This window comes from Candida oxycetoniae (genome assembly GCF_023343755.2).
Source record: "Candida oxycetoniae strain CBS 10844 chromosome Unknown scaffold6, whole genome shotgun sequence".
Taxonomy (NCBI): domain Eukaryota; kingdom Fungi; phylum Ascomycota; class Pichiomycetes; order Serinales; family Debaryomycetaceae; genus Lodderomyces; species Lodderomyces oxycetoniae.
Genome location: NW_026055365.1, coordinates 134,050 through 161,088, shown reverse-complemented (window position 1 = coordinate 161,088; position 27,039 = coordinate 134,050). Strand labels below are relative to the sequence as shown.

General features: G+C 39.7%; 10 protein-coding genes across 10 annotated transcripts; 4 read left to right on the top strand and 6 right to left on the bottom strand. All coding sequences in view use genetic code 12, as the record gives it.

The window, feature by feature from the left end:
• Window positions 1-644: 644 nt before the first annotated feature.
• On the top strand, window positions 645-2,408 carry RTF1 (Rtf1p; the record flags this gene model as incomplete). Its single annotated transcript, XM_049326574.1, has 1 exon — window positions 645-2,408. The coding sequence occupies one exon, from the start codon at window positions 645-647 to the stop codon at window positions 2,406-2,408; it is 1,764 nt and encodes a 587-aa protein (XP_049182255.1).
• Window positions 2,409-4,462: 2,054 nt separating this feature from the next.
• On the top strand, window positions 4,463-5,245 carry MET28 (Met28p; the record flags this gene model as incomplete). The annotated part of the gene is made up of 1 exon (XM_049326573.1): window positions 4,463-5,245. The coding sequence occupies one exon, from the start codon at window positions 4,463-4,465 to the stop codon at window positions 5,243-5,245; it is 783 nt and encodes a 260-aa protein (XP_049182254.1).
• Window positions 5,246-7,235: 1,990 nt separating this feature from the next.
• RIM15 (protein kinase) lies at window positions 7,236-13,613 on the top strand (the record flags this gene model as incomplete). The annotated part of the gene is made up of 1 exon (XM_049326572.1): window positions 7,236-13,613. The coding sequence occupies one exon, from the start codon at window positions 7,236-7,238 to the stop codon at window positions 13,611-13,613; it is 6,378 nt and encodes a 2,125-aa protein (XP_049182253.1).
• Window positions 13,614-13,723: 110 nt separating this feature from the next.
• KGF56_000639 (uncharacterized protein) lies at window positions 13,724-14,591 on the bottom strand (the record flags this gene model as incomplete). Its single annotated transcript, XM_049326570.1, has 2 exons — window positions 13,724-14,489; window positions 14,572-14,591. 2 exons carry the CDS (start codon window positions 14,589-14,591, stop codon window positions 13,724-13,726), a joined length of 786 nt encoding a protein of 261 aa, XP_049182252.1.
• Window positions 14,592-14,969: 378 nt separating this feature from the next.
• PFK2 (6-phosphofructokinase subunit beta) lies at window positions 14,970-17,849 on the bottom strand (the record flags this gene model as incomplete). Its single annotated transcript, XM_049326569.1, has 1 exon — window positions 14,970-17,849. The coding sequence occupies one exon, from the start codon at window positions 17,847-17,849 to the stop codon at window positions 14,970-14,972; it is 2,880 nt and encodes a 959-aa protein (XP_049182251.1).
• A 692-nt stretch (window positions 17,850-18,541) lies between these two features.
• On the bottom strand, window positions 18,542-18,914 carry KGF56_000637 (uncharacterized protein; the record flags this gene model as incomplete). The annotated part of the gene is made up of 2 exons (XM_049326568.1): window positions 18,542-18,710; window positions 18,847-18,914. The coding sequence occupies 2 exons, from the start codon at window positions 18,912-18,914 to the stop codon at window positions 18,542-18,544; spliced, it is 237 nt and encodes a 78-aa protein (XP_049182250.1).
• A 903-nt stretch (window positions 18,915-19,817) lies between these two features.
• On the top strand, window positions 19,818-20,987 carry TOM40 (Tom40p; the record flags this gene model as incomplete). The annotated part of the gene is made up of 1 exon (XM_049326567.1): window positions 19,818-20,987. One exon carries the CDS (start codon window positions 19,818-19,820, stop codon window positions 20,985-20,987), a length of 1,170 nt encoding a protein of 389 aa, XP_049182249.1.
• A 249-nt stretch (window positions 20,988-21,236) lies between these two features.
• On the bottom strand, window positions 21,237-23,915 carry KGF56_000635 (uncharacterized protein; the record flags this gene model as incomplete). The annotated part of the gene is made up of 1 exon (XM_049326566.1): window positions 21,237-23,915. The coding sequence occupies one exon, from the start codon at window positions 23,913-23,915 to the stop codon at window positions 21,237-21,239; it is 2,679 nt and encodes an 892-aa protein (XP_049182248.1).
• A 796-nt stretch (window positions 23,916-24,711) lies between these two features.
• On the bottom strand, window positions 24,712-25,581 carry KGF56_000634 (putative rhomboid protease; the record flags this gene model as incomplete). The annotated part of the gene is made up of 1 exon (XM_049326565.1): window positions 24,712-25,581. One exon carries the CDS (start codon window positions 25,579-25,581, stop codon window positions 24,712-24,714), a length of 870 nt encoding a protein of 289 aa, XP_049182247.1.
• Window positions 25,582-26,133: 552 nt separating this feature from the next.
• On the bottom strand, window positions 26,134-26,814 carry MED9 (Med9p; the record flags this gene model as incomplete). The annotated part of the gene is made up of 1 exon (XM_049326564.1): window positions 26,134-26,814. The coding sequence occupies one exon, from the start codon at window positions 26,812-26,814 to the stop codon at window positions 26,134-26,136; it is 681 nt and encodes a 226-aa protein (XP_049182246.1).
• Window positions 26,815-27,039: the final 225 nt, after the last annotated feature.

Sequence of the window (27,039 nt, the reverse complement as noted above, 5' to 3'; positions counted from 1 at the left end):
AACCCGTGTGTATATGTGTTTTCTGTTTCTTTTTTTTCCAATATCATCTACAACGAATTTAGGACTATAACAATAAATCATTTCCAATCTAGCAAAAGAAAACCATATAATTTGAGAAAGCGAGAGACAGAGTAGTCATGGCGAGAAAATGTGTGTGTGAGCGTGTGAGAGCGTGTGAGTGAGTGAGTGAGTGAGTGTATGTGCAGCAGTGAGGTAGGAGTGCATATGATGTGGTTGATAATCAATATTTGTGTTTATTAATACATGTCAATTTTTTATACAAATATCCACTAGTAAGTCTTGTGTATGAGTTTGGTAAGTGTTGTTACCATTAGTGCTTATCTTTGTAGGCTTATTCTCAATCTTATGTTGGCAACTTGTCTTTTTCAGCTTGCTCGATCACGTGTATATACTTGTTTGAGCGGCCAAAACCCTATTTTTCCCACAAGCCGCACATGTTTGATTGCCAAAATAAGAAGTGGCGCAACAAAACTGTAGTGTCGCATTGCCTATTCATATATACGACACAATTTAATTTACGACACGGTTTCCGTTTTGAGAAATGGCGTTTATGGAATTTCCATTTTCGAATAACATCAACTCATTGATTGATTGACATCAAGTATCAAGAAAATAAGGATAAAATGTCGGATTTGGAGGATGATTTGTTGGCATTAGCCGAAGGGGACGATTATGAATCAGAAGTTGAGCTATCTACTTCGAAGCGTCACGCTACGCAAGGTGATTCTGAGAGCGAAGAGGATACAGTTTTGACAAAACGTCGAAGAATGGAGTTTGATGATGAAGAAGTGGAAGGCCACGTGTATCATGATGATAGCGAGGCGGGGAAGGGAGAAATAGGAGGCTCGGGGGATTACGATTCAGATGCAGGGTATGAGCCCGAGGAGGACGCAGAGTTGGTGAATCCATATCCATTAGAAGGGAAGTATAAGGATGAAAAAGATCGAGAGGAATTGGAAGAGATGGACGAAATAAAAAGAGAAGAGATATTGTTTGAAAGATCCCAGGAGATGGATAAGTACAATGAGCGTAATTTCTTACAGCAAAGAATCAAGCAACAAGAAAAACAACAAAGAATCAAGCAACAAGGTGAAAAGTTGAGGACCTCGAGTCGTAACAAGACCGCTGGAGTCAAATTGGATAAAGAACACAAGTTGAGTGAATTGAAAAAGCAAAGAGAAAAACACTCAAGAAGGAGAAGGACGAAAAGTGAGTATGGGGAAGGATCAGAAGGAGAAGAAGAAGAACAAGAAGAAGAACAAGAAGAAGAACTGGAAGAGATCATCTCTGATGATGAAGACTATTCCGATCTCGACAAACCGGTATCTTGGGGTGGTATTTCCAAATCGAAACATGCAAAGTCAACAGAAGTGGGGAAATTTGAAGATGTTAACCGAATAAGAGTTGGAAGAAGTTTGCTAACCCAATATTGTTACCACACGGGGTTTGAAGAAGCTGTAACTGACACGTATGCCAAAATATCTGTTGGTATGGATAAAGAAACCAAGAGACCGATATACCGGATGGTGAAGATATGCGACATACGATCTAGACCCGAACGGCCCTATAGAATTGGGAATGCGAAATACGACTTGGAATTTCTAGTAAGTCAAAACAAGCATCAGAAGAAGGTGTTTCCGATGAATGTATTTTCTGACTCTCCGATAACTCGGGAGGAGTTTGAGAAATATCTACAACAATTGGAGAAAACTGGAGAAAAGTTTGATTTGTTGGACGATATCAATGAGAAATTCAATCAACTTGATAGTTTGTACAATACAGGATTGACAGATAAGGATGTTAACAACAGAATTGCTAGAAAACAGCAAATGCAGCAAGCTAAAGGTAGTTATACAGCATTTGAAGCAGTTCAAGCCAAATCAAAGTTAATGGAGGAGTTGAAAATATATAAACAAGAAGGTAATCTAAAAGAAACACAACGAATAATTCAGGAGTTGAAATCGATAGATGAGATATTGGATCAACAAACGTCATCGAGTATCCCACAATCACAAAATCAGAGTATTGCAAAAGTGAATGAACGTAACAGGAAATTGAACTCCACAAATATAAGAAAAGCGGAATTGAAAACAAAGAATAACTCTACGGTAGCAGGAGCAGCAGGAGCAGCAGGAGGAGCAGCAGGAAATTTGGGAGATTACATTAGCGGGGACCCATTCTCTAGGTTAAAGACAAATACCAGAATGTTTTACCAAGATTTAATTAATCAAGAGAATGCAAAAGCGTTAAAGAGCATTAATATGAAAGAGTTGATTGAGGAGAAGAGCAAGCAAGAAACGGAAATTGCCAAATCAACATATCGAAACTTGAGTGAAATGGACAAATTGATTAGACTGATTGATTTTGATTTTGAATTAGCTGTATAAATGAGGCAACATTAACTTATACTCATTTCAATGAATGCACCAAAACCAAGATTAGTATGGTGTAGAGAGTAGAGAGTAGCGACACTAGAGAACGAAGCGAGCTAGTGGAGCAGGATGTAGAGAGTAGAGAGTAGCGACACTAGAGAACGAAGCGAGCTAGTGGAGCAGGATGTAGAGAGTAGAGAGTAGAGAGTAGCAACACTCAGTAGCTTATTGCAACACTATCTCACTTTGCTCAATAGTGTAAAGTAATTAGTATCATATTTTCTATTCTATCGTTTATCTTTTTATGCGCTTAGAAAGAAAAACAAGAATTTAACCAGTCGGTTAAATTTGAGAAATTGAGAGCTAGCGGAAATTGCCGAAATAGGACAATATTTCCACGAAATCATAATGATTAAATTGGTTTGGTTTAGTTGAGAGCTTTAACTCAATGTTACTCTTGGTAACCAACCCAAATAAAAAACTGCACGTTTATTAACTCTTATCACCAATGTGAATGCAGAGTCTGTGTCTGTGGCAGCTAGTGTGCAAGCAGAGTCTGTGTCTGTGGTAGCTAGCGTGCTCCACTAGCTCGCTCTGCTCTGCTCGATAGTGTCGCTGAATGAAGTAAAAAAAGGAAGGGAAGAAGCAGTTATCTTGATTAGCTGAGATATAATTATTGGGAACTTCTTTGAAGAAAATCACGTGATTAAATCTTAGTTTTAGGTGAGAAGTAATTTAAAAGAGATTTGTACACTTTTTATTGATCTGGGGTTGAGATGGTTCACTAACGTGTTTTCATTTCATGTTCTTGCGAGTTTATTTTCATTATCTGTAATCAAAGTGCGACACTATAGTGCGAAGCGAGATTGTGGAGCAGGATGTAGAGAGTAGAGCTGGCTTCGCTCCCTAGTGGAGCTAGATGTAGAAAGTAGAGCTCGCTTCGCTCCCTAGTGGAGCTAGATGTAGAAAGTAGAGCTCGCTTCGCTCCCTAGTGGAGCAGGATGTAGAGAGTATCGATATCTAGTAATAAATACGGAAATACGAATTTAAGCACAAATACATTTATGCTAGAGAAACATATAAACACTAATCATGGCCATTGTATACTATCAGCAATTCTTTCATATAATGTAGATTTCCAATAAACAAAGATGAGAGTAAGACAAAGGCCGTATAAGGTGTTTGCATTGTATGAAAATGATGATACACTGTAACAACACAATCTATGTAAAGAATCTGATAGATTTAAAAACGGGTAAAGAAAAATTCACAAATATACTGAAAATTCAATCTGAAATGGTTTTAGTTTTCAAGAAAAGGGAAATACAGTTACAAAGAAAAAAAAAAAGGTAACACAGGGTGTGTGTGTGGGGGGGAAAGAAGAAAAAAAATTGTCTTTACAATTCATTGTAAAGACAATTGTTGGGTTGATATTCTTTGTAGTTGTCGCTTTCGGGTTGTTAGGTTGTTATGTTGCTCTGTAGTCTCTGCAATTGTGATTTATCTTCCTCACCCAATTTTATTTATCTTCCTCACCCAATTTTATTTATCTTCCTTACCCAATTTTATTTCGATATTGGTGCTTATTAATTAATCTACCTGGTGAAATTTATGACTAAATTGAAACAGAGTCATAGAGATGAAAAAAATTTTCATTCTACAATAAAAGAGAAAAAACAACAGCGGCGGTTATTAGAGGTGGGGGCTGAAGAGGCGGCGGCCGCAATAACAGTAGCAGTAACAGCAACGGCTTCGGTAACAAGAGGACGGAAGCAATTGTAGCAATTATGCCTTAAACAGTATTTTTTTTTCCTTTACTCCTTCTATCTTTGTAAAGTAAGCAACTTCTCAGTTCCTTTTTTTTTGACTCTTGTGGTTGGTCTTTTTTTTTTCCGTTTTTTTTTTTTTTTTTTTTTTTTCATTGATTACAGAGTTTTGGAGTTTATACCAACAAGTACGGGTACACATCACATATCACACACGACGCAGCACGCAGCACGCAGCAGGCAGCAGACACCACACACAGTTAGAGGTTCACACCTGTTATTAGTTTGCCACACTTGTTAAAAATGAAGTTTGAACCTACCGATTATCTACAGAATCTCAATTTGGATTTTGATTCGAATCCTATAAGTAATGACTTTAATAGCTTTAATAACAATGGGGAGGATGGTTATGTGTATGACAAGGACGAAGATGATGAATCCATGTCGGCCATGAATCAGCAACAATTGCAACAGGACCTAGATTTATTCAGTCAAGCGGCTAACGATTTCTTTTTATTAGATGTTTTAGGAAACGATGTTGTTGTTCCTGTTAAACCACAGCAGCAACCAAACGCTAGTGGCTATAGTCAGTTTCAGCAACGGCAACCAAATGCTAGTGGCTATAATCAGTTTCAGCAGCAGCTGTTGCAAGCTTCTATCAAGTCGCAGTCGTATTATCGTCGTTATCATCAGCAACAACAACAATCACCATCACCATCGCATCAGAGCAGTACACTGATAGCATTGTCGACTGTATACTCTCCCGTGTCAACACCTTCTTCTTCCACTTCAAGTGAAGCAGCAGCTTCTGCCACGCAAGCATCGATTCAAGAGAAGAAGAAGAGAAATACAGCTGCTAGTGCGAGATTCAGAATCAAGAAGAAATTAAAAGAACAAGAGCTTCAAAGAAAGAGCAAAGATTTGGAAGAAAAAGTAGAAAGACTACAACAAAAGCTAAAGAAGTTTGAAGTTGAAAACAAGTGTTTGAAGACGATAATTTTTAAGCAAAATGAAGATAAAAATTCCGAACTAGTTGAATCAATAAAGAAGAGAATTACTGAGGAATATGATTTTAAAACAGCTTAGATGTGTGGGGGAATGAAGCTACCCCTAGCTATGGGAGACAATTTTTCATGTTTGAATATTCAACTAACAAACCATGATTTTCTACGATTTTTACGAAGAGAAAACACAAGTAATACTATACTAACTTTAATTCAACTGGGTTACACATATTTTTGAGAATCTATCTGTCTTTTAATGGAAATCAGTTTCTCTTGGAGGTGGATTTTCACCATAAGTTATGATTTTATCTTTTTTAGAATATATATATAATACGCGATAATTTTTTGGTTTTAGTTTTTAAGATTGTTCTCTGATGAGGATGGATTTGTAATAGCAGAAAATGAAGATGAGTGGGAAGATGAGGGAAGATGAGGGAAGATGAGTGGGAAGATGAGTGGGAAGATGAGTGGGAAAATGAGTAGCAAGATGAGTAGCAAGATGAGTAGGGTGGGGATAAAGTGTGGATATGGAACAATATAGAGTGTAGAGGAACAGGTGGTGGAGCAGTAAAGACTAGTCGAAGGAAGAGAGTGTAGATAGTAGAGCAAAGCGAGATAGTTTCGAGAGTGGAGAGTGAGAATAGAGTGTAGAGAAGAGAGTAGATAGCAGAGAAAGACTAGAGAAGAGTAGAGACTATAGACTATCTCGCTCTGCTCGATAGTGTGATAGAGTGTAGGAATAGGACCTTAGTGTCGCTAATCAGTGTGCTCCACTATCTCGCTTTGCTCGATAGTGAATCAATTGTTTGCTAGTTTTATCACACTCTATACTCTACGTTCTATACTCTACTCTCTACACCCTACACACTGCTCCACTCAATAGTGTTGACATACTGCTCGATAGTGTCTAACAACAAATCAAACGATTAGCAATAATCATCAAGGCAAAAAAATTTTGCAGTACTAGAAAGAAAATGTATGCTTATTAACGCCTCTTTTCCATATTCCTATTAATCACATACTAAACTTTTTCAGAGAGGAGAAGTAGATAAGAAGGTATACAGGAAAAGGTGCAGAGAAAAGCAACACTAGGGAGAGTAGCGACACTAGGGAGCGAAGCGAGCTAGTGGAGCAGTATGTAGAGAGTAGCGACACTAGGGAGCGAAGCGAGCTAGTGGAGCAGCATGTAGAGAGTAGCGACACTAGGGAGCGAAGCGAGCTAGTGGAGCAGTATGTAGAGAGTAGCGACACTAGGGAGCGAAGCGAGCTAGTGGAGCAGCATGTAGAGAGTAGCGACACTAGGGAGCGAAGCGAGCTAGTGGAGCAGCATGTAGAGAGTAGCGACACTAGGGAGCGAAGCGAGCTAGTGGAGCAGCATGTAGAGAGTAGCGACACTAGGGAGCGAAGCGAGCTAGTGGAGCAGCATGTAGAGTGTAGTGTAGAGTGTTGAATGTAGTGTAGAGTGTAGAATGTAGACTATAGACTATAGACTACAAATGTAATATCAACCAATATAACATTGTTCAACTGTAGGTTGTGGTAACAAGTTACTGAGCGTTGCTCCATTATCTCGCTTCGCTCGATAGTGTCGCTCGATAGTGTCGCTCGATAGTGTCGCTTGATAGTGTCGCTTGATAGTATCGCCTGTAGGTTGTTAACAAGTTACTGAGCGTTGCTCCACTATCTCGCTTCGCTCGATAGTGTCGCTCGATAGTGTCGCGATTCAATTGTGGTGTAATTTTTAATATTTCTCCCCACTGATTTTTTCTGGTGTCGTTTTTTTCTTCTTCAATTTTTTTACAACCAATTGCAAAGAATTTGGTTGTAAAAAAATTGGCAACAACAATTATCAAGTGGTTTATCAAGGTCCAATACAGCAACAAAAGTATACTGGACTTGCTTGTCTAGTCAGCTTGAATTTGCCTAATCCATCTTGTTAATTTATCGACATTTTGACATCTTGACACATTGGCATTTACTCTTTTATGTTGATCTTTCAACCCTGATAATGTTCCAATAGCAGGTTACAATTTTTACCACCAATTTTTTTTCTTTCTTTGAGAGAAATGTCCATGAATAAAGACAACCCAAGGCTGAAGCAAACTGATCTTAGTCTGTCTCCTCCTCCTCCTCCTCCTCCTCCTCATCTGGCAACAATTTTTGACGAATCGGTCTTTGAGCATCCTTCCTCTTTAGATCACTATACCCTTCACCATGCACACAAAAAGGAGAGATCTATTTCCCCGCACCAAGTATCAAACAGCAACAGCAACAGCAACAGCAATAGCAATAGCAACTCGCCTGAACCACACAAACAACATGGCCAAAAACGGCTACATTCCCCCTTGAGCGAGGTCAAATCCGCCGCCGAGAATCAACCTTTAACCGAGCTGGCGCATGCCAACCACGTGGAGTCAATTTCACGCTCAAGACCACAACCTCTTCATCCTTCTCCTCTTCATCCTTCTCCTCCTCCTAATCTTTCTGTTTCCGAAGCCGGTGCTCCTGCTACTCCTGCTGCTGCTCCTGCTGCTGCTCCTGCTACTCCTGCTCATCCTGCTCATCCTGCTCATCCTGCTCATCCTGCTCATCCTGCTCATCCTGCTCATCCTGCTCATCCTGCTCATCCTGCTCATCCTGCTCCTGCCCCTTTTCCTACCATATTCAACAGCATTGAAGAGCAAATTGACCTACGGCTAGCTTCACTGAATAACCCTACAATCATTATGGAATTGGATCTAGACAGCAATATACGATATCTATCACAAAACTGGGAATACATTGTTGGTACCAATATAAAGAAAATTGTCGATAACCCCATATCCAAGATTATAATAGGCAATAATGACGAAGATTTCAAAGTGTTTAACAAAGCCATTGACTCAATGATTAGTGATGATGTTAGCTACAAAGTTAAATTCGTCACTGCTACTAGTCACACTCGTCATGATGTACACGGAGATGATGTTTTGGGTAGTATTCATGAAATCATTGGAGATAATGCCATTAATGAAAGTGGACGCTTAACCCCTCATAACTCAATAAATGATGTTTCCGGATTAGCAGCTGCATCTGTCGACGACGACCATCTACTTGAAAGAAATATATTGGATTTCGATAAAGACCTAGATGAGCACGAAAATAATGATAGTAATATCAATGAGAATGACAATGATAATGGCAATGATAATGGCAATGATAATGACAATGATAATGACAATGATAATGACAATGATAATGACAATGATAATGACTATGATAATGACAATGACAACGATAATGATAATGACAATGACAATTACAACAACAATAACAATTCCTCAAGTCCCGTATCTTCTACACTAACCACCGATGGTGGATTTTTGGAATTGGAAGCACAGGGAATATTAATACACGATGCTCAAACAAAACTACCGACTCACTCTATGTGGACAATAAGACCTTTTGTTCGTATTGATTTAGATTTGACAATACCACCTGCATTGATTGATTTGTTGGGATTTGGATCAGAAATTTTTGAAGAATACTTGATGAATTTGAAACATTCAAATATAACAGAAGAGGAAAATGTTCCGCAACCAAATACTATTTTATGTAGAATATGTGAAACAAGTATTCCTGCTTGGTTTATCGAAAAACACTCAGATTTGTGTATTATTGAGCATAGAGTTGATGAAAATTTACAGCAGTGTCATGATGCTATAGTTGAACAACGAAATTTAATTGTGAAGATTAGTGAAAGTTTGGCTCTGCAGACACCACAGCAGCAACTGCTACAACAACTGCTACAACAACTGCAACTGCAACTGATGCTGCAACTGCAACTGCAACTGCTGCTGCTGCTGCTGCTGCTGCTGCTACCGACTCGGTCACAAGGACAACTAAAATCGCCACTTCCACCACCATCACCACCACCAATAACCCATATGCAAGCCACTTTCTCATCCTCATCTCACCTGTCATCAAACTCATCGGATGATGAAGATAGTTCCAGTAATGATCCAAACACAATTGTCGAGTACAAGGGTATCCCCTTACCAACAGTGAGCTCAGAGTATTCTTCACCAAGACTAGCCAATAAAGTATTGACTAAGAACTTTAAAGCAAAGAATAAAAGTATCATCTACTCCAAGAAATTCCCTTTTGGTACATTGCAGAGGATTCGCGAATTGTGCGATGATGCTATATCAATTAATCCTCCTACAAGTAGGAATAGGGATAATAAGAATAGTAGTCAAACTGATTTAGATACTCCTAGTGATATTGCATTCTCACCCGAATCGGAAAAGTTTTTAGCTGCTGCAATGAATTCAGCAAATATTGAATCATCGGATCTCGCAATACGACAGTTGATTGAGGATACAAAAATACTCATCAATGAGAAATTGGAAACTTTATCAAGATTTGTTTCTATTTTACAATATCTGGAAAAGATTAAAAAGGAAGTTGATGAATTAGTATTGAAAGCTGTTCGTGAAACAGTGGAGAAGATAAGGTCTCAAATTGAATTTCAATTATCTAGAAGTTGTACTCCCAGCGAAGTAATAATAGAAAATTATCAAAAAAAACTACCACTACCACCATCACAATCACCACCGCTACTACTACTGCAATCACCAGCACCACAAGCAGCACCACAAACAGCACCACAAGTAGGGGCACCATCACCATCGCTGCACGAAGCGGCAATACATCTACACCCATCATCTCTGTCACAAGCATTGTTGTCCAATCATCTACATGCATCACATGTAGTTGCTCCCAAACCTTCAAGAAGCAAAAGTCCTATTGATTTCTTCTCAGAGAATTCCTTTGATAACGCAGTCACACCCCAAGACTTGCTATTGAAAGATACAAAAGATTTCTCATTTGCAACGCCTACTTCGTCGCTGTCAAGTAGACCCAGAAGTGGACTCTCCATCTCCACCACTCGAGATCATCCAACTAGCAGAAATAATTCCAAGGAACTTATTGAAACTATACAAAATAACCACGAATCATCAAGAAAATCAGCGGATAATTTCCATTTGGGATATTCAACTCCAGGACGTCACCTATCCCCAGCGCCATATGTCGAAAAGACCAACTACAATTTTAGTTCTCTCCAAAGAAATACTACTGCCAAACCTTCGCCAATGTCTCTTCCAATAGCTGAACCTGTTTCAAGTACAAGCGGAAGCTTTGTTGGAGATAAAAGAATCACCAAATTATCATTAGACACATGTGGCTCGCATAATCAATCCCATTCTCGTACCCAATCACAAGCATCGGCAACCTCGAGTCAAAGGAGTAGTGTTCATACACGGCCACCACTTTCACCATTGCTAGTTTCAACACAACAAGCACCTCCCAAGATCACCGGTATCAAGGACTACGAAGTGATTAAACCTATAAGTAAAGGTGCTTTTGGATCAGTATTTTTGGCCAAGCAGAGAATCACCGGAGACTACGTCGCTATAAAGTGTTTGCGTAAACGGGATATGATTGCAAAGAATCAAGTGTTGAATGTCAAGTCTGAAAGAGCAGTTATGATGAGACAATCTGATTCTCCTTATGTTGCTCAATTATATTGTAGTTTTCAATCAAAAAATTTCCTTTACTTGGTTATGGAATATTTGAATGGAGGTGACTGTGGTAACTTGATAAAAAGTTTAGGTGTTGTCGGTTTAGATTGGTCACCAAGATATATAGCTGAGATTATTGTTGGTGTTGATGATCTTCATAGTCGTGGTATAATTCATCGAGATTTGAAACCGGACAATATTTTGATTGACAAAGAAGGGCATTTGAAATTAACTGATTTTGGGCTTTCTAGATTAGGTGTTGTGGGAAGACAAGCACAACATAGGAAAAGTAGTATAAATGAACAAAGCGTGGAAATATTTCGAAGTTTATTTGGAAGTAGTAGTGGATCTGCTGGAGGAGGAGGAGGAAGCGATGACCAGAAAAAACATAGTTTAAGTACTCCATTCACTTTATCGCCAACGACTAACGATCATTCTAAATTGAACCAAGTACATCAAACTACAAATAATTCATTACCACTGGCTTCTTCACCTACTTTGGCATTTTTGGAAACTTTTAAACAACCAACACCATCAAGCAAACATCGACAGAGTATGCGATCTAACTCTGGGGGAATTGAATCTCCATTGTTGAAACCAATTATACCTAGAACCGCGTCTGAATCATCGTTTGCAATTGTTGATGATGACAGTAGTAGTAATAATAACACAGTTACAAATTATGTTTTGTATGATCCGAAATTAGAAACAAATAGATGGAGTGCAAGTGCAGGTGCAGGTGCAGGTGGAGGTGGTAGTCGCAGTGGCAGTGGCAGTGGCAGTGGAGGTGGTGGCCTTGGCATTGTAGGTGGTATTGGTGGAAGCAGCGGCGGCGGAAGTGAGATTAAGAAATTTGTGGGAACTCCAGATTATTTGGCACCAGAGACTATTCAAGGAGTTGGTCAAAGTGAAGCATCCGATTGGTGGTCAATTGGTTGTATTTTATTTGAATTTCTTTACGGGTACCCGCCTTTCCATGCAGAGACCCCTGAAAGGGTTTTCGATAATATTTTACGGGGTGATATCGATTGGCCTAATTTACCAGAAGAAGAGGATTCCAAATTATGTACTCCCGAAGGTAAAGACTTGATTCAACGTCTTTTGACATTGAATCCAGCAAACAGATTAGGCTCGAAAGGCGCAGATGAAATTAAAGCTCACCCTTTTTTCCAAGATATCAATTGGGATACATTGTTTACTGAACCTGGTCCATTTGTTCCTCACTTGGATGATCCAGAGCTGACTGATTATTTTGATCTCAGGGGTGCAGGATCAGTACAGTTTCCAAAAGAAGAATCATCTTCAGATGAAGAAAAAACCGGTGGTGTTAGGAGAGGACGAGGACGAGGACGAGGACAAGGACAAGGACAAGGACAAGGACAAGGACAAGGAGTAGAAGTAGAGGCAGTAGGAGAAGGACAAGGACACGTGGAATGTGAATGTGATTGTGAATGTGAAAGAGAAGCAGAAGAATTAAGAAGGAGGTCGACAAATTCATTGAATATTCCATCAAGTGTTCATTCGTTATCATCAATCAATGCCAAAAAAGAACGAAGACAAAGTAAATTAAGTGAACCAAGTGGAGAATTTGGACTGTTTCATTTTAGAAATTTATCAGTTTTAGAAAAACAGAATAAAGATGTTATCAATAGATTGAAAACTGAACATTTAGAGCATAAAAATAATTTCTCGACACCTTCACTAGAAAGTACACCCGTGCTTCGATCAAGAGGGTTTTCATTTAATAATGCAACAGCAACAACATCAACAACAGCCATTACTAATAACAATACTAATCTGAGCAGTGGGTCAATACACTCGAGTCCTTTCAAAAGACCTGTTTCACCACCAGTGGCAACATTGGGATCACCGGCGAACCCAAACATCTTAAGATCCGCCTCTCCTCACCGCCTTTTAGAATCTCATATAGCAGCCAACCAACACCATTCACGACACGAAAGGATTCCATCAACTGTGAGTACATACTCCCTGGGTGACGAATTATTAAACCAAGATTCTTTGAATACATCTAATTCATTTTACCATCAACGATCAAGCAGCTCACCTTATGTCCAAGCAGTAAGTAAACCACCAAGTTTTTCCAATCCTAGTTCCAATGCAAATTCCAATCCAAACTCCTACACCCACTCCTACACCTACTCCTACTCTAATCCCAACACAGCCATCTCATCACAATCTCACTTTCGAGATTTTTCATCGCCAAACTCCTCGGATTCTGAGGAGATCAATAGATCAAGCGCTTTATTACGAGTTCAGCGACGTCAAGGAAGCTCACGTATGTCTGACCCCATGTCATCCTCATCGCATAACGAGGTCGATGTTCTTTATTGCGAGCCTATATCAACATTGCGTCGCCAAGTTGTGAAAATGCTTGAAAAAGCAGATTGTATAACTGTTTCCGTATCGGATGGCGAAGATCTTATCAAAAGAGCAACAAGTCAAGTAAAGTTTGATTTTATAATGACGAGTTTGAGATTATCTAAAGTCGATGCTATTGATGCTATTAAATTGATTAAATATACAACGGGCAAGAACACAAATACTCCTGTGATTGCAATAACTGGGTACCCCGAAGAAGCAAGGCGAAGTGGTTGTTTTGATTATGTTATTGAAAAACCAGTGACGTTGGAACTGATTAAAAAATGTCTTTTTAAGTTTCTCAATATGGATGTTAGTGGAGTTGGGGTTGGAGTTGGAGTTGGAAGTGGTGATGTTGATGATGTTGATGATGAGGATGATGATGATGAGGATGATGGTGGTGATGATGATGAGGATGATGATGATGATGAGGATGATGAGGATGATAATAATAACAATGATGATAACATGAATAATAATAACAATAGAAGTGTTGTCATCTACTGATTAAAAGATTTGATATAGTATGTATGCGTATTTAATTAAATGTATTTATTGAGACATGATTTTGGCCCTCTAGATCTTCCCTTGCTTTTTCCCCTCAGCTTCTTAGCCTCTTAGCTCCTCAGCTCACCCTCTTCTTCTTTCTTGATGTAGAGCAGAAGCATTGTTTTCAAATTTTCCAAGTTACATTCATCAACCATCTGTATAATCTTTATTGTTTGTTCCTCATTCAAAACAGTAAAACCAGGATCTTTGAAATCCTTTAGAGGATGATTAAAGTCCTCAATTCTAATATCATTGGTAATCAAGTTTCTACAATTCTCAATCATGAGTGGTCTCTTTTCATTATCATTGTTTACCACAATGACTACTGAATCGCTCACGTTATGAAACCTAGCTTGATGACAAGATAGTACAATGATACAATTTGACATCTTCTGAATTAAAATGGGTCCATTTGAAACCACTTTTACAATTGAGTCAATCGCCTCTTGCAAATGCAATGATTTTGTGTTCAAGTTCAAAACACTCCTTCTACAGCTTTCAATATATGAATAATCCGAATTCAACTCAACGAGTTTACCGTCTAGTATAATTGAGTTACAATTCGTAGCTGAAACCCCCACCTCCTTTTCTGAGCTCTTAGTGTTATAATTAAAATGAGTTGGCGGTTGTGGATCACCAACAAACTTGAATTTGAAACGACCCAATTGATTTTGTTTCAATTCAATTAAGTTGAATATGGATTGTAACTGCTCACTCTCTAATTTCTTTGTATATGCTGGTTTTTGTATCAGGTTACTTTCATCATTAGGAATATCATTCTTGAGCGAGTTTCGAAATTGGGTCAATTCTTCTATCGAATTGCATGCTAAAAGTCTCTTTCGAAGCGCTGGTTATATCTAGTTAGAAATTTTGGTTCCTGTATTACCTCTAGACAGAAAGAGGAGATTGGTCATACTTACCGTTTACATCAACCATTCAATGAAAGATAGATCTCTAAATACTACTAATGCTATTTTTTTTATCTTACTTTTTCGCCGTGAGCAGAGATCCTACCATTGGCTTGAGATTCTCACACCAATTAAAGATATAATTTACAGACGGCGAGATTGCGCCGAAATAGAGATGGCCGTTTTCTTTTCCATAACAGAATCTTCTTCTGCAAGAGACAAGGTATATCATACAAAGAAAGAGACAGCTAGTTAACTGCAACTGAATAAAAACCACACTCTCCTTGACAAACAACTTCAAGTTTAACATCGAGTTCAATTCAACATTTGCACATAATGTCTTTTATATATTTTATATATAAACTTTCCTTTCCCTTGTCTCTGATATAATACACGAGGAACTCGTTTAGTGAGATATTTCCTCAACAGGCTTGTACCTGTTTCTACCAACCAAATCGTCTGCGATACTTCTTGTTTTACTCCAAAACACCTTCTTTGGCATCCTCTTACTCAATTCAGTTTCAAAGTTGTATAATCTGCGAATTGAAGAGAATCTCAAGTGTGAGCCTTTCAAGCACAATACGGCGGCAGTTTCAGTATACTTCTTTCCATCTTGACTAAAGTCAATGGCGTACCTTACAGGTTCCATCAAATCGCAATGATCTTCAATGAATTGAACCGCTTTGATAGCAAACCTATCAGCTCTTGTACGATCTATTGGTGAGGGTAACCCACCCTGTTGTACGTGTCCAGGAATAGCCGTTTTCACATCAAATTCTCCTTTACACTCGGCATTTATGATATCTGCCAATACTTGTGGAGTCAACACTTGAGAAGCATTGCTTGACTTGATAATCAACTTACCTGTTTTGGTTGTACTCTTCTCCAATGCAAAAGCTTCTCGAAGTGAGTCTATATCCATCTGCAACTGCGTCAAATGTATACCTTCCTCAGGAACATACGATGCTTGTGCGCCACTTACTAATGAGGCATATGTGGCAATGTATCCAGAGTTACCTCCTTGTGCTTCAATAACAAAAGCTCTGCCTCTAGTGGCAGATGCAGATTGTTTAATGATATCGCAATAATTCATTAATGCATTAAGACAAGTATCTGCACCCAATGAATACTCTGTACCTGGAATGTTATTTGAAATAGTAGCGGGAATCAAAACCATTGGAATTCTGAATGCTGGGTACATGGGTCTTGATTTTTCCAATTGATGCAAAGAAATGAAAGCTTCAAATCCTCCTACAATTATCAACCCGTCAAATTTATATTTCTCAAAGTAATGAGCAATCATACCAATATCGGTCTCCTCGGGTGTTTTTCTATTGGTACCAATATCAGAACCTCCAACGCTATTCCATCCTTCGATATCAAGCCAATTTATCGATTTCACAGACTCGTGTCTTGACAAACCAGAAAAACCATTGTGAATTGCATATGGAGTGTGTCCCCTTGACATACAATAAGTGGCCATTGCATAAGTAGCCGAGTTCATACCACCTGCTGGTGCTCCTATATTGATAATAGCAATTGTCTTTCTCTTAGTTAATGGTAGTGTTGGTTCATCGTGACAAGCACTATTCATGGCAATGAAATTCGACAAGTGTTCCTTGAATTCAGAATCTCTCAAAGACATTGCCTTTTCAAAATCTTTTTCGGCTATTGCTGCAGCTACAGACTTTGTAATCTTCACTGCCTCAACGAGCGGTCTTCTGCAAATCTTATTTTCGTCAATTGCAATTAAAGGTGAAGGGGTGTCTGGTTCCAACTCTAATACTGCTTTGACAGCTTCAACACCTTGCACCGTTGCCAATATTCTATCAAAAGCAACGGCGGTACCTCCTCTTTGCACATGACCTAAAGTGGTGATTCTAGTATCTAATCCAAGTCTATCAACCAATACGTTTTTAACATCTTCAGAACTAATTGGTGTCAAATCTAGCGTGATAGCACCTTCTGCAACAATGACAATAGTTTTCCTTTTCCCCTTGGCTCTATGGTTTTTAACAATAGTTGTCATTTGGTCTTGCCAATCTTGTGACGATGCAGGCTTTTCCGGGATCAATATGTAATCGGCACTGGTAGCAATACCAGCCATTAGTGCTAACCAACCACAGTGTCTTCCCATCACTTCAACGACAAAAGCACGACTGTGTGAATTTGCTGTAGCATCGATATAGTCCACGGCACGACAAATCCTTTCCAAAGCTGAGTAGCAGCCAATCGTCGAATCCGTTGTTGCCATATCATTATCAATTGACCCAACCATACCACAAATGTAAAGGTGTTTATGTTTCTCGTATTGTTCCTCAGAGATTTCCTTTTGTTCTTTCAACTCGGCGATTAATGAAGGCCACTCGCTTCTAAACAAGTCTGCACCAGTTAACGAGCCGTCACCACCACAGACGATGAGCGCGTCTATTCCAGCTTCAATCAAATGACGGCAACCTTTTAATCTTCCTTCGCGCTTTTTAAACTCCATACATCTTGCAGTTCCAATATTGGTACCACCATCACTTAAAAATCCACGAACATCTTGCCATTTCATTTCGGTGATATACTTTTCTCCGCCTCTAACCAACCCTTCGTAGCCTTCTTTAATAGCAAAAGCTTTGCATCCGCGGAAGATGGCGGCTCTAACAACTGCTCTTACAGAAGCATTCATACCTGGAGCATCACCACCCGAAGTCATTATGGCAATATTTCTTCTTGGTTTCAAACTGTTTGTACTTAATTGCAAACTTTCGCTCAATTTGGAAAAGCTTCCTGTAGTGGACATCATTGCTGAAGGCAAGTAGCTGGTATCCGTTTTGGGATTTGCCTTTTGCAAAGGTGGTACTACTGTTAGCGGCTCGTTACAAGCGGTGAACCCAATGATGTAACCCAAGGGATCGACACAATAAGCCTCATTTGGGTACAATTCATTAGGAGTGATCTGCAAGGTATACTTGAAGCTGTTCAAAATTTCAATAGTATCAACCAAATTGCCAACTTTGAACACAAAAGTAGTATCGAGCGATCTCCAATCAACAATGTTCAATTTCGATAAAATCTCCTTCCTCCTTTCCTTTACCTCACGTGCCGAGTTCCCCTTTTTTGGATCCAACTTGAGCTCAATGACAACTTGGTCTCTATTGGCTAAAAACACACAATTGTCTTTTTTCGAATGCTCACTAAAATCAAGCACATTTGTATAAAAAATGAGTGCATCATCAAGCAATTCCTGTGAACCTGCAATCAAGGGTACAGTAGATGACCCATTGATTATAGATGACATAATAAAAAATAACAGCTCTTTTCTACTACTGAAACACCCCAATTGAACACTATTTGTATAGCAGCCTATCTAAAACTGTTCTATCTGATACGGGTGAAACTATATACTTGTAGCCTATACTCTTTGTATATATATATAGTAATATATAATCTTTTATGAAATAAACGATTTACGGAGTTTTGTCGTTCCTTATATAAGGCGTATTTTTTATTATAGTCAGTTTTTTCGGTTGATTGAGCTGCGAAAGGGAAAAAGAAAAATCGACACACTATCGAGCGAAGCGAGATAGTGGACCAGTACTGACTGTCGACACTATCGACACTATCGAGCGAAGCGAGATAGTGAAGCAGCACTGGCCGTCACCTACTCTAGCAGCACTATCGACACTATCGACACTATCGAGCGAAGCGAGATAGTGAAGCAGCACTGGATGTCGACACTATCACTATCGAGCAATGCGAGATAGTGGAGCAGCACTGGCCGTCACCTACTCTAGCAGCACTGACAGTCACTATCGACACTATCGAGTGAAGCGAGATAGTGGAGCAATACTGACTGTCACCTACTCTAGCAGCACTGACTGTGACCGACTCTAGCAATACTGACTGTCACCTACTCTAGCAATACTGACTGTCACCTACTCTAGCAATACTGACTGTCACCTACTCTAGTAGCACTGGCTGTCACCTACTCTACCAGCACTGACTGTCACCTACTCTACCAGCACTGACCGCACCTACTCTACCAGCACTGACCGCACCTACTCTACCAGCACTGACCGCACCTACTCTACCAGCACTGACCGCACCTACTCTACCAGCACTGACCGCACCTACTCTACCAGCACTGACCGCACCTACTCTACCAGCACTGGCTGTCACCTACTCTACCAGCACTGACTGTCACTATCGACACTATCTCGCTTCGCTCGATAGTGGAGCAACATTACCTATAACCGACACTATCGACTTTAGCAATACTGACTGCAACGACACACTCGAGCGGGAAGTATAAAATGGGAATTGCACTGAGTTGCATTAAGGTGGTCTCGCTTAGCTCCACCATGCTCCAGAATTTGTACCAGAATCTGCTCTGCTCTCAATTCTGCGACCAACTCTTCTCCAAAATCTGGTCAGCTCCTAAAAGTTAACAAAGAGTGAATAAGGGGTATCTGAGGTGCATTTACAGGATGATTTTCACTAGCGAGCAAAGCGAGGTAGTGGAGCAGCACTGACTAGCGACACTCCAAACCATTACTCTGGACCATTACATCCAACTCTAGAATCTGATCTGCTCTCAATTCTGAGACTAACTCTCCTCCAGAATCAGCTCCTGACTCTGGACCTGACTTGTCAGGGCCAGAGAGAGGTGCCGCTGCCACCGACACCAGCTGCTACCGACACTATCTCGTTCTGCTCGATGGTGTTTACCGGATCTGCACTATTAGTAGTACATTCTCATAGTAACTTGCCGCCTTCTTGTAGTCTTTCAGCTTATAGGTAGGGACTTTTCACCATCTCCTCTATAGTGACTCTCAATATCAGGAGTCTGTGACTGTTCACCATATTTACACCTTCAGCTTTCTCCCTTTCCAATCTCCTACAAAACCAATTGCAGTCAACATCATTTCCTCCCTCCCTCCCTCCCTTCCTCACCCTCTCCTCCATCTCCTCCATCTCCATCTCCTCCTCTCGATTCATTTACCTTCCAATGGTTAATCCTTCAAAGGTGTAGTGTATCAACCACAAATTTTTCAGCTCTCTCTCTCTCTCAAAAAAAAGATTAAAATTTTTCAACATAATGGCAGAAACAAATGGGATTGATTTTCATTGCTTTTACAAACCAATAACTAGTATCGGTCTTTTTCCCCTCCTTCTTAGTTGAGATCCCATAGCTGGTTGCTTTGCCTTAAGAAAAAAAAAAACCAAACTCCCCCCAAGACCAATTTTAAATTTTTTTTTTTCAAGTATGTCTGTACAAGAGACGTCATCCCTACCAGGAGCAGTAGATGTCTCAAAATTGTCTGTTCCTACATTACCTGGAGTTACCCCAGCTCTTCCCAAGTCTAATTCTTTATGGTCCTCGAATCCCGTTTTTTCTTACTTGAACGATGTATATACAACCATAAGCGAACACCGTAAGAATTTGGGATTGACCAACCCCGGAACTATTGAGAATTTGAACAAGGAAGTTAGTAGAGATGTCTTTTTAAATCAATATTTTTTTACTGGCTTAAGAGCCGATTTGAACAAGGCCTTCTCAATGTCGCCAGCTTTCCAAACTTCGCACACTTTGAGCATGGGTTCTCAAGTTTTGCCTCCATATGCGTTTAGTGCCTTGTATGCTGCTGATGATTTTTTCTTACAAGGTAATATCGATAATGATATGAGCTTTAGTGGTAGAATAAATTATGGTTGGGATAAAGCTAATATCTCAAAAATCACCTTACAGTTGGCTCGGAGCCAACCATCCATGGTTCAATTGGAACAAGACTACCAGGCTAATGACTTTTCCATCAATTTAAAAACTTTGAACCCAAATTTTCTTTACGGTGGATTTTCAGGTGTGGCAGTCGCTAGTCTTTTGCAAAGTTTGACTCCAAAATTCGCCCTTGGTTTAGAAGCTATGTATTCAAAACAACCATTGAGTCCGCCAGATACTGCGGTATCCTATGTTGCTCGTTATAACAATGATGGAAAATGGATTGCCTCGGCCCAAATTCAAGCACAAGGTGCATTAATTGCTTCTTTTTGGAGAAAAGTTAGCGACAAGGTAGAGGCTGGTTTGGAAACACAAATCGCCGCTACAATGAAACAAGTTGCCGACCCTTTGATGGGTGTTGGTTTTGAACCAGTAATCGACGGCACAACAACCATTGGTGCTAAATACGAATATAGAACTGCTGTTTTTAGAGGACAATTAGATTCCAAGGGGAAAGTAAGTGCTTTTTTGGAGAAGAGAATCTTACCCACAGTTAGCGTTTTGTTTAGTGGTGAAATTGACCAATTCAAGAACACTTCAAAATTAGGTTTGGGATTACAATTTGAAGCTGCTGGTAATGAACAATTGATGTTGATGCAACAAGGTTTGATTGATGCAAATGGTAATCCAGTTCCTGGCGCTCCTTCAGCTTTATAAGTAGAACAATGAAAAGATGAGGAAAAGTAAAAGACAAAAGATTTTTGCTGATCAAATCAACTATACATCCCCTACTCCTTCTTCTACTCCTCATCCTCATCCTCATCGACCAATTTTGTACATAATAAATAATATTGATGCATTTCAAATCTGTTCATATTGCTTAACAATTATATATATATATAAACTTGGGCGAAACTACTGCTTTCTTTTTTTTTTTTCCTTTTTTCCTTCTTTCCTTTGCTTTTACTACCAGCCAAATAACCGAGACGTGAAACTTGCACTTCTAGTAGGAGACCTTGGTTGAATTTTGACTCTTTCTTGATTTGAATTTAGTGACAGCTTACTACTGAGTAAGTGGTATATTTCTCTCGAATTTAGTTTCACATCCTTTTTATCTTGGTTACTTATTTTGACATTACCAGTAACAGACATTGCTGATTTGTAACTCAGTGCTGGTTGCATAAAAGTACCACTTTGTCGTCTATTAATGAAAGTTGATGACACTTGATCTGAGATTGTTGGTAGTCGCGACATCGATTTTACTGAAGCTCTCGAGTCTAATTTATTTGAAGCGTAGCGTCCGTTTCTCATCAGTTGTGTTTGACGCTCACGACGTTGCCCAATCACAGAACTGTAAATATTCAGCAAATTATAATTTGTTGATAAACCACTGGCAATGCTTTGGCTCGAAGTAGATTTGGGCAACCTTGACAAAGTGTTGTCGCGCAATAGAGGATGCTGATGAGTATTTTGTCTTAAATTTGGCTCCATCCATCCACTTTCATTGGCATACAAGTCACTCCTTGAGGAGCGCCTGCTTATGGTCGTGGTTGTACGATGCCCATTGCCGTGACCGTTGCCCAATTGATTGATATTATGGTCCCTTAATACGGACAACTGCGCCAATTCCTCAGGATTACAATCAACTTCCTCGTCTTTACAAATCTGTCCAGGAAAATACTTGCCTCGAGAGTATGTGGGTATTTGGCTATGAATCGAGGCAAGCGATTGTTGTCTGGACATGGGTCTTGAATTGTATACTGTAGAAGGTGCTTGCATAACAGACTTGGCAATGTTTTCTTCAAACTCCTCTAGCAAAGAGTCCATTGAACTTTCTGATCTCTCGTCAATTGGACGAATATGGTTGAAGTTTTGACTACGGTGCCGACCATACATAAGTTCATGCGGTGTATAATGATGTTGCTGTTGTTGCTGTTGTTGTTGTTGTTGTTGTTGTTGCCGCTGCCGCTGCTGTTGCTGCTGTTGTTGCTGTCTTTTCTGATACGCTGTTTGAGTACGGTAAGGGCTGGTGTCGTATTTTTCAAGTTTTGCTTGATGTGTTTCTTTACTTATTTCGAGACATGCAACATTTGTTGATATCGACTGCAAAGAAGGTTGTTTTTTGATCTGATTTGTCAAATTGTTGTTTGTACGTGGAGATAAAGCAAATTGTGAAATTCGATGAGTTTGTGTTGGCGATAGTGGTGCCGATGGCGGTGAATCCGGTATGTCATCGTCTATTATGTTGGGTAAAATAGTCATGGGACTCTCAAATAATTCTTCTTGTTGATCATCAATTTGTCTTTCTTTATTGGTAAGTGTATCTATCACAAAATTTTGCTCTAGATTATGTTGTTGATGTTGATGTTGATGTTGATGCTGATGCTGATGTTGATGTTGATGGTGATGCTGCTGATGCTGATGGTGATGCTGCCGATGCTGCTGATGTTGATGATGTTGTTGATGTTGTTGATAACTAAACCCTTCTGTTTCTGTTCTTTCGCTGCTTATATTTATATATTGCACATTCCACTTTAGGGTACCTTCCAAAGTATCAAGAACACTATCCTCTTCGCTGTTAATAAAAATTTTCCAATACCTTTCTGGATTCAACAATGGCAATAAAAACTGATTGAAATTGATTCTTAGAATTTTGATTTTCGGGAATAATGGATATATAAACAGCTTTCCGCCACAAGATAAATACGTAACATCTCCATTGTGGAGCTGAAAAATTTCGAGTTCTCCATGGGCTAGCAAAGACCCGTTATTTTGGTTCTGACCAACTAGTTCAATAATCTTCAGCGATTTGCATTTGAATAGACTAACTTTCTCTTCCAGGTTCATATGCGACATTTCGTGTTGTTGCTGTGGGTTACCAAAAAAAGAAGTTTCGGATAGTGGGGAAATTTGGTCTTGTTTGGGCTTGAGATGCTCTCGAAACTCTGTGATTGGGGGTGAATGATCATGGCCGTTTTGTTTGTGGCGCAAGAGTGCCTCTTTTCTGGGAGATTTATACAGTTGGGGGTATACTGTTTGAGCGGTTGGAAGTGGCCGTTCCAATGGTGGTGGTACTGGTGTTGCTGGTTCCACTAGTGCTGGTTCCACTAGTGCTGGTTGCGCTAGTCCCATTTCTGCCGCTACTGGAGGATCCCTCGTACTCATATTCCATGGACCAGCCTCAACTGTTTGAATGCATGGACCAGCCTCAACTGTTTGAATGCATGGACCAGTCTCAACTGTTTGATTGCATGGACCAGTCTCAACTGTTTGATTACATGGACCAGTCTCAACTGTTTGAATGCATGGACCAGTCTCAACTATCTGTTCAACTGCTTTTTCAACTTGTTCGGGGGTTATGGGGTCCCCACGAGAAACTGACTTTGTCTCGTGCACCACAGACGAATTCTGGGGTGGTTTATTAGCTGCAAAATACTGACTCTTGTTCCTATACTTAAGCTTCCGTTTCCTTCGTTTTGGCTCATCGTTATGTTTCTTTGCAGATATACTTTCCAGCACTGTTGTTTCCTGGTTTTGTCTCTGTACATTTGTCTTGCGATTTTCCCCATTCAAATGAACCCCTGCAGTTTCCATATTTGTGCAATTATCGAAAATATTAATAGCCACCAATCCCGTGTTAGCCATACAAGAAAGGAATTTGATCCGTTAGATTTAGAATAATAGCAGCTGCAAATATCTCTATCGTCAATGTGACATGTACCTTCCAGAGAATACCAAGCGACTTTCTAATAGTTCCACTAATCACCTGTACTAAATTACTCCAGAAAACTCAATTCTTTTTTTTGGTTATTTAGTTTGATTTTTTTTTTCACTGACTACGCGAATAATTTTTATCCAATGGGTTATGGCATTGCATGTCATTACTTTGAAAAGGAGATGAAAAGAAGATACTTTTGTATATTAGAGTAGAATAGGATAGCTAGTGTACTGACACTATGGAGCAGAGCAAAATAGTGTGCTGACACTATCGAGATAGTGTCGATATAGTCAGTGTGCTGAAACTATCTCGATAGTGTCACTAGTCAGTGCTGTCACCAGTCAGTGCTGCTCCACTATCTCGCTTCGCTCGAGAGTGGAGTTTCGATAGTGTCACTAGTCAGTGCTGCTCCACTATCTCGCTTCGCTCGAGAGTGGAGTTTCGATAGTGTCACTAGTCAGTGCTGCTCCACTATCTCGCTTCGCTCGAGAGTGGAGTTTCGATAGTGTCACTAGTCAGTGCTGCTCCACTATCTCGCTTCGCTCGAGAGTGGAGTTTCGATAGTGTCACTAGTCAGTGCTGCTCCACTATCTCGCTTCGCTCGAGAGTGGAGTTTCGATAGTGTCACTAGTCAGTGCTGCTCCACTATCTCGCTTCGCTCGAAAGTGGAGTTTCGAGAGTGGAGTTTCGAGAGTTTCTCTAGCGTCGGTGGCAGCTGGTTTATCAAGCTTCTCCCAAGACTCTAGATTCTCTTACGTATGAAGCGGTTCGAGTTGTTGATGTTGTTGTTGTTGTTGAGTTAGTTGCCTGTGGATGATGATTTGTTGCTGAGGATAATGACTCCATATCCTCTGTGAAAAGTGGTGCATACAGTACACTTCTCATTTGTACGGCGTCTTCTTCTTTATGGTAAAATACAATTGGAGCCAATAACCTTATACCAGGTGCCAAAACTTGTTCGATTTTCAAAATGATGCTTGATGGCGGATACAACTTATTGATATATCCAAAGGCCAATAGGAATCCCGTAGAAATTCCTGCCAAGTGGCCGGGAAAGGAACTTGTTGGAAAGATAACCCAAAACACCAATGCTGCAATGAATGGTGCTGTCAAGGTATATAACTTGATCTCTAACGATCCTATATGAAAACTCTCCATTACCGGCTTGTATTGGTGTTCCTGATAAGCCATATAACTGAAAAAGGAAAAGGCAATCCCTGATAATCCAACCACACCGGTATTAGGGTACAACAAGAGTCCCACGGCGCAATACTGCAAGGCTGCAATCACCGTCAACAAATTAAGTGTTATCCCTGTATATACAGTCCCATGTCTTTTCTCAAAAATCGACAATGGTACAAATATGGAAAGCACGTTGAATAACCAATGCAAATAGCCAACATGGACTAGTGAATAAAGTGAAATGGCATTGAGGTTCAAGTCTAAAGGAGATCTCGGGTAAAGCACCAAACTCAACATTTCAACGCCAAATGTATTCTTAATTACACATAAAATAAATGTGAAAACTGTCAATCCAGCTGTTAAAGCCGGTGTTTTGTTAATGGCTCCCCATATGCTATGTAAATTGTCCATTATATGAAAAATTTCGAGTTATCTGATGAATGGTTAATTTTTTTTTCCTCTTGCTTCTCCTTTGTAGTGTATTTTTTTTTTCCATACCATAGAGGATGACTTTAGTCGAAGGATATTAAATAGAACAGAACTTGGAGTAAATAGATAGAGCAGAGTAAGAGAATGTACGATAGAGGGTAAGAGAATGTACAATAGCGGGGAAGAGAATGTACAATAGAGGGTAAGAGAATGTACGATAGAGGGTAAGAGAATGTACGATAGAGGGTAAGAGAATGTACAATAGAGGGTAATTAAAAGAATTTACAATAGAGAGTAATTAGAGATAAGAAGTCGGCGATGAAAACATATTGTGCCTAAATTATAAATAGCGACACTAGCGAGCAAAGCGAGCTAGTGGAGCAGCACTGACTAGCGACACTCTAAACCATTACTCTGGACTATTACTTTGTAAAGGGGGTATTGACTCCCTGGTAGGCGGTATCTAGCTGGTATTTCTGGAGTAGAAGCTAGTCATTGCTGCTCGATAGTGAGTAGAAGGGGTCTATATATATTTCACAAAGTAGCTGTCTCTACCTTAGACTTGAAACTTTCCAACAATTCTCTTTTCTTAACATTGTTTTCGTTTAACGTATTTATCCTTGCTTTTGTTGTTTCTGGTGGCTCAATGATTCCCTCAATCTCCTGTAAATAATTTTTCATTCTTGTCAATTTCAACCTCAAGCTTCCAGCATATTTATCAAAGTCCTTTGGCTGCTTTTTGCCATTGTTGATATCAAAGAGAAGTCCATATAGTTCCGATATAAGTTCAATATCTTTAATTTTTTCAATTGGGTCGTATTTTGATTCAAGCACCGGTGTGTTAGCTCGCGACAGGGTATTTTTCGGAGGCGGTAGTGCTGCTGCTGCTGCTGCTGCTGCTGCTGCTGCTGGTGTTGCTGCTGCTGCTGGTGTTGCTGCTGCTGCTGGTGTTGCTGCTGCCACCACGACCGACACCGGCTGATCGTCTATATCCATCATACTTGTTATTTTCTCCACATTCGATTCTCCATTGTCCTTTGTTGAGTTATCTATGCTTGACCTTGATTCATTCAACGCTGTATGAGTCCCATCTCCATTGGATATATTTGAGTCTGCTTGATTAGGTCCAGCAAGCAGGCTCTGTTCAATGAGTACATCAATTGCATCAATATTAGAAGCTACATCTAGGGATTCAGCCAAATCTATATCATCCATATTACTACTGGGGTTTGGGTAAACTTACATTCTCTAGAGAGCTTGAAGAGTTTATTTTTCGTTTTTTTTTTATCTTTTCTGAAATAGGAACTTGGATGCCGCACGTAATCAAATGAAGAGATGGGTATACAATTACTAAGAAACAACCTGTATATGTGAGGAATGAGTGAGGAGTAAGAGGTAAGAAGTAAGAGGTAAGGAGTAAGAGGTAAGGAGTAAGAGGTG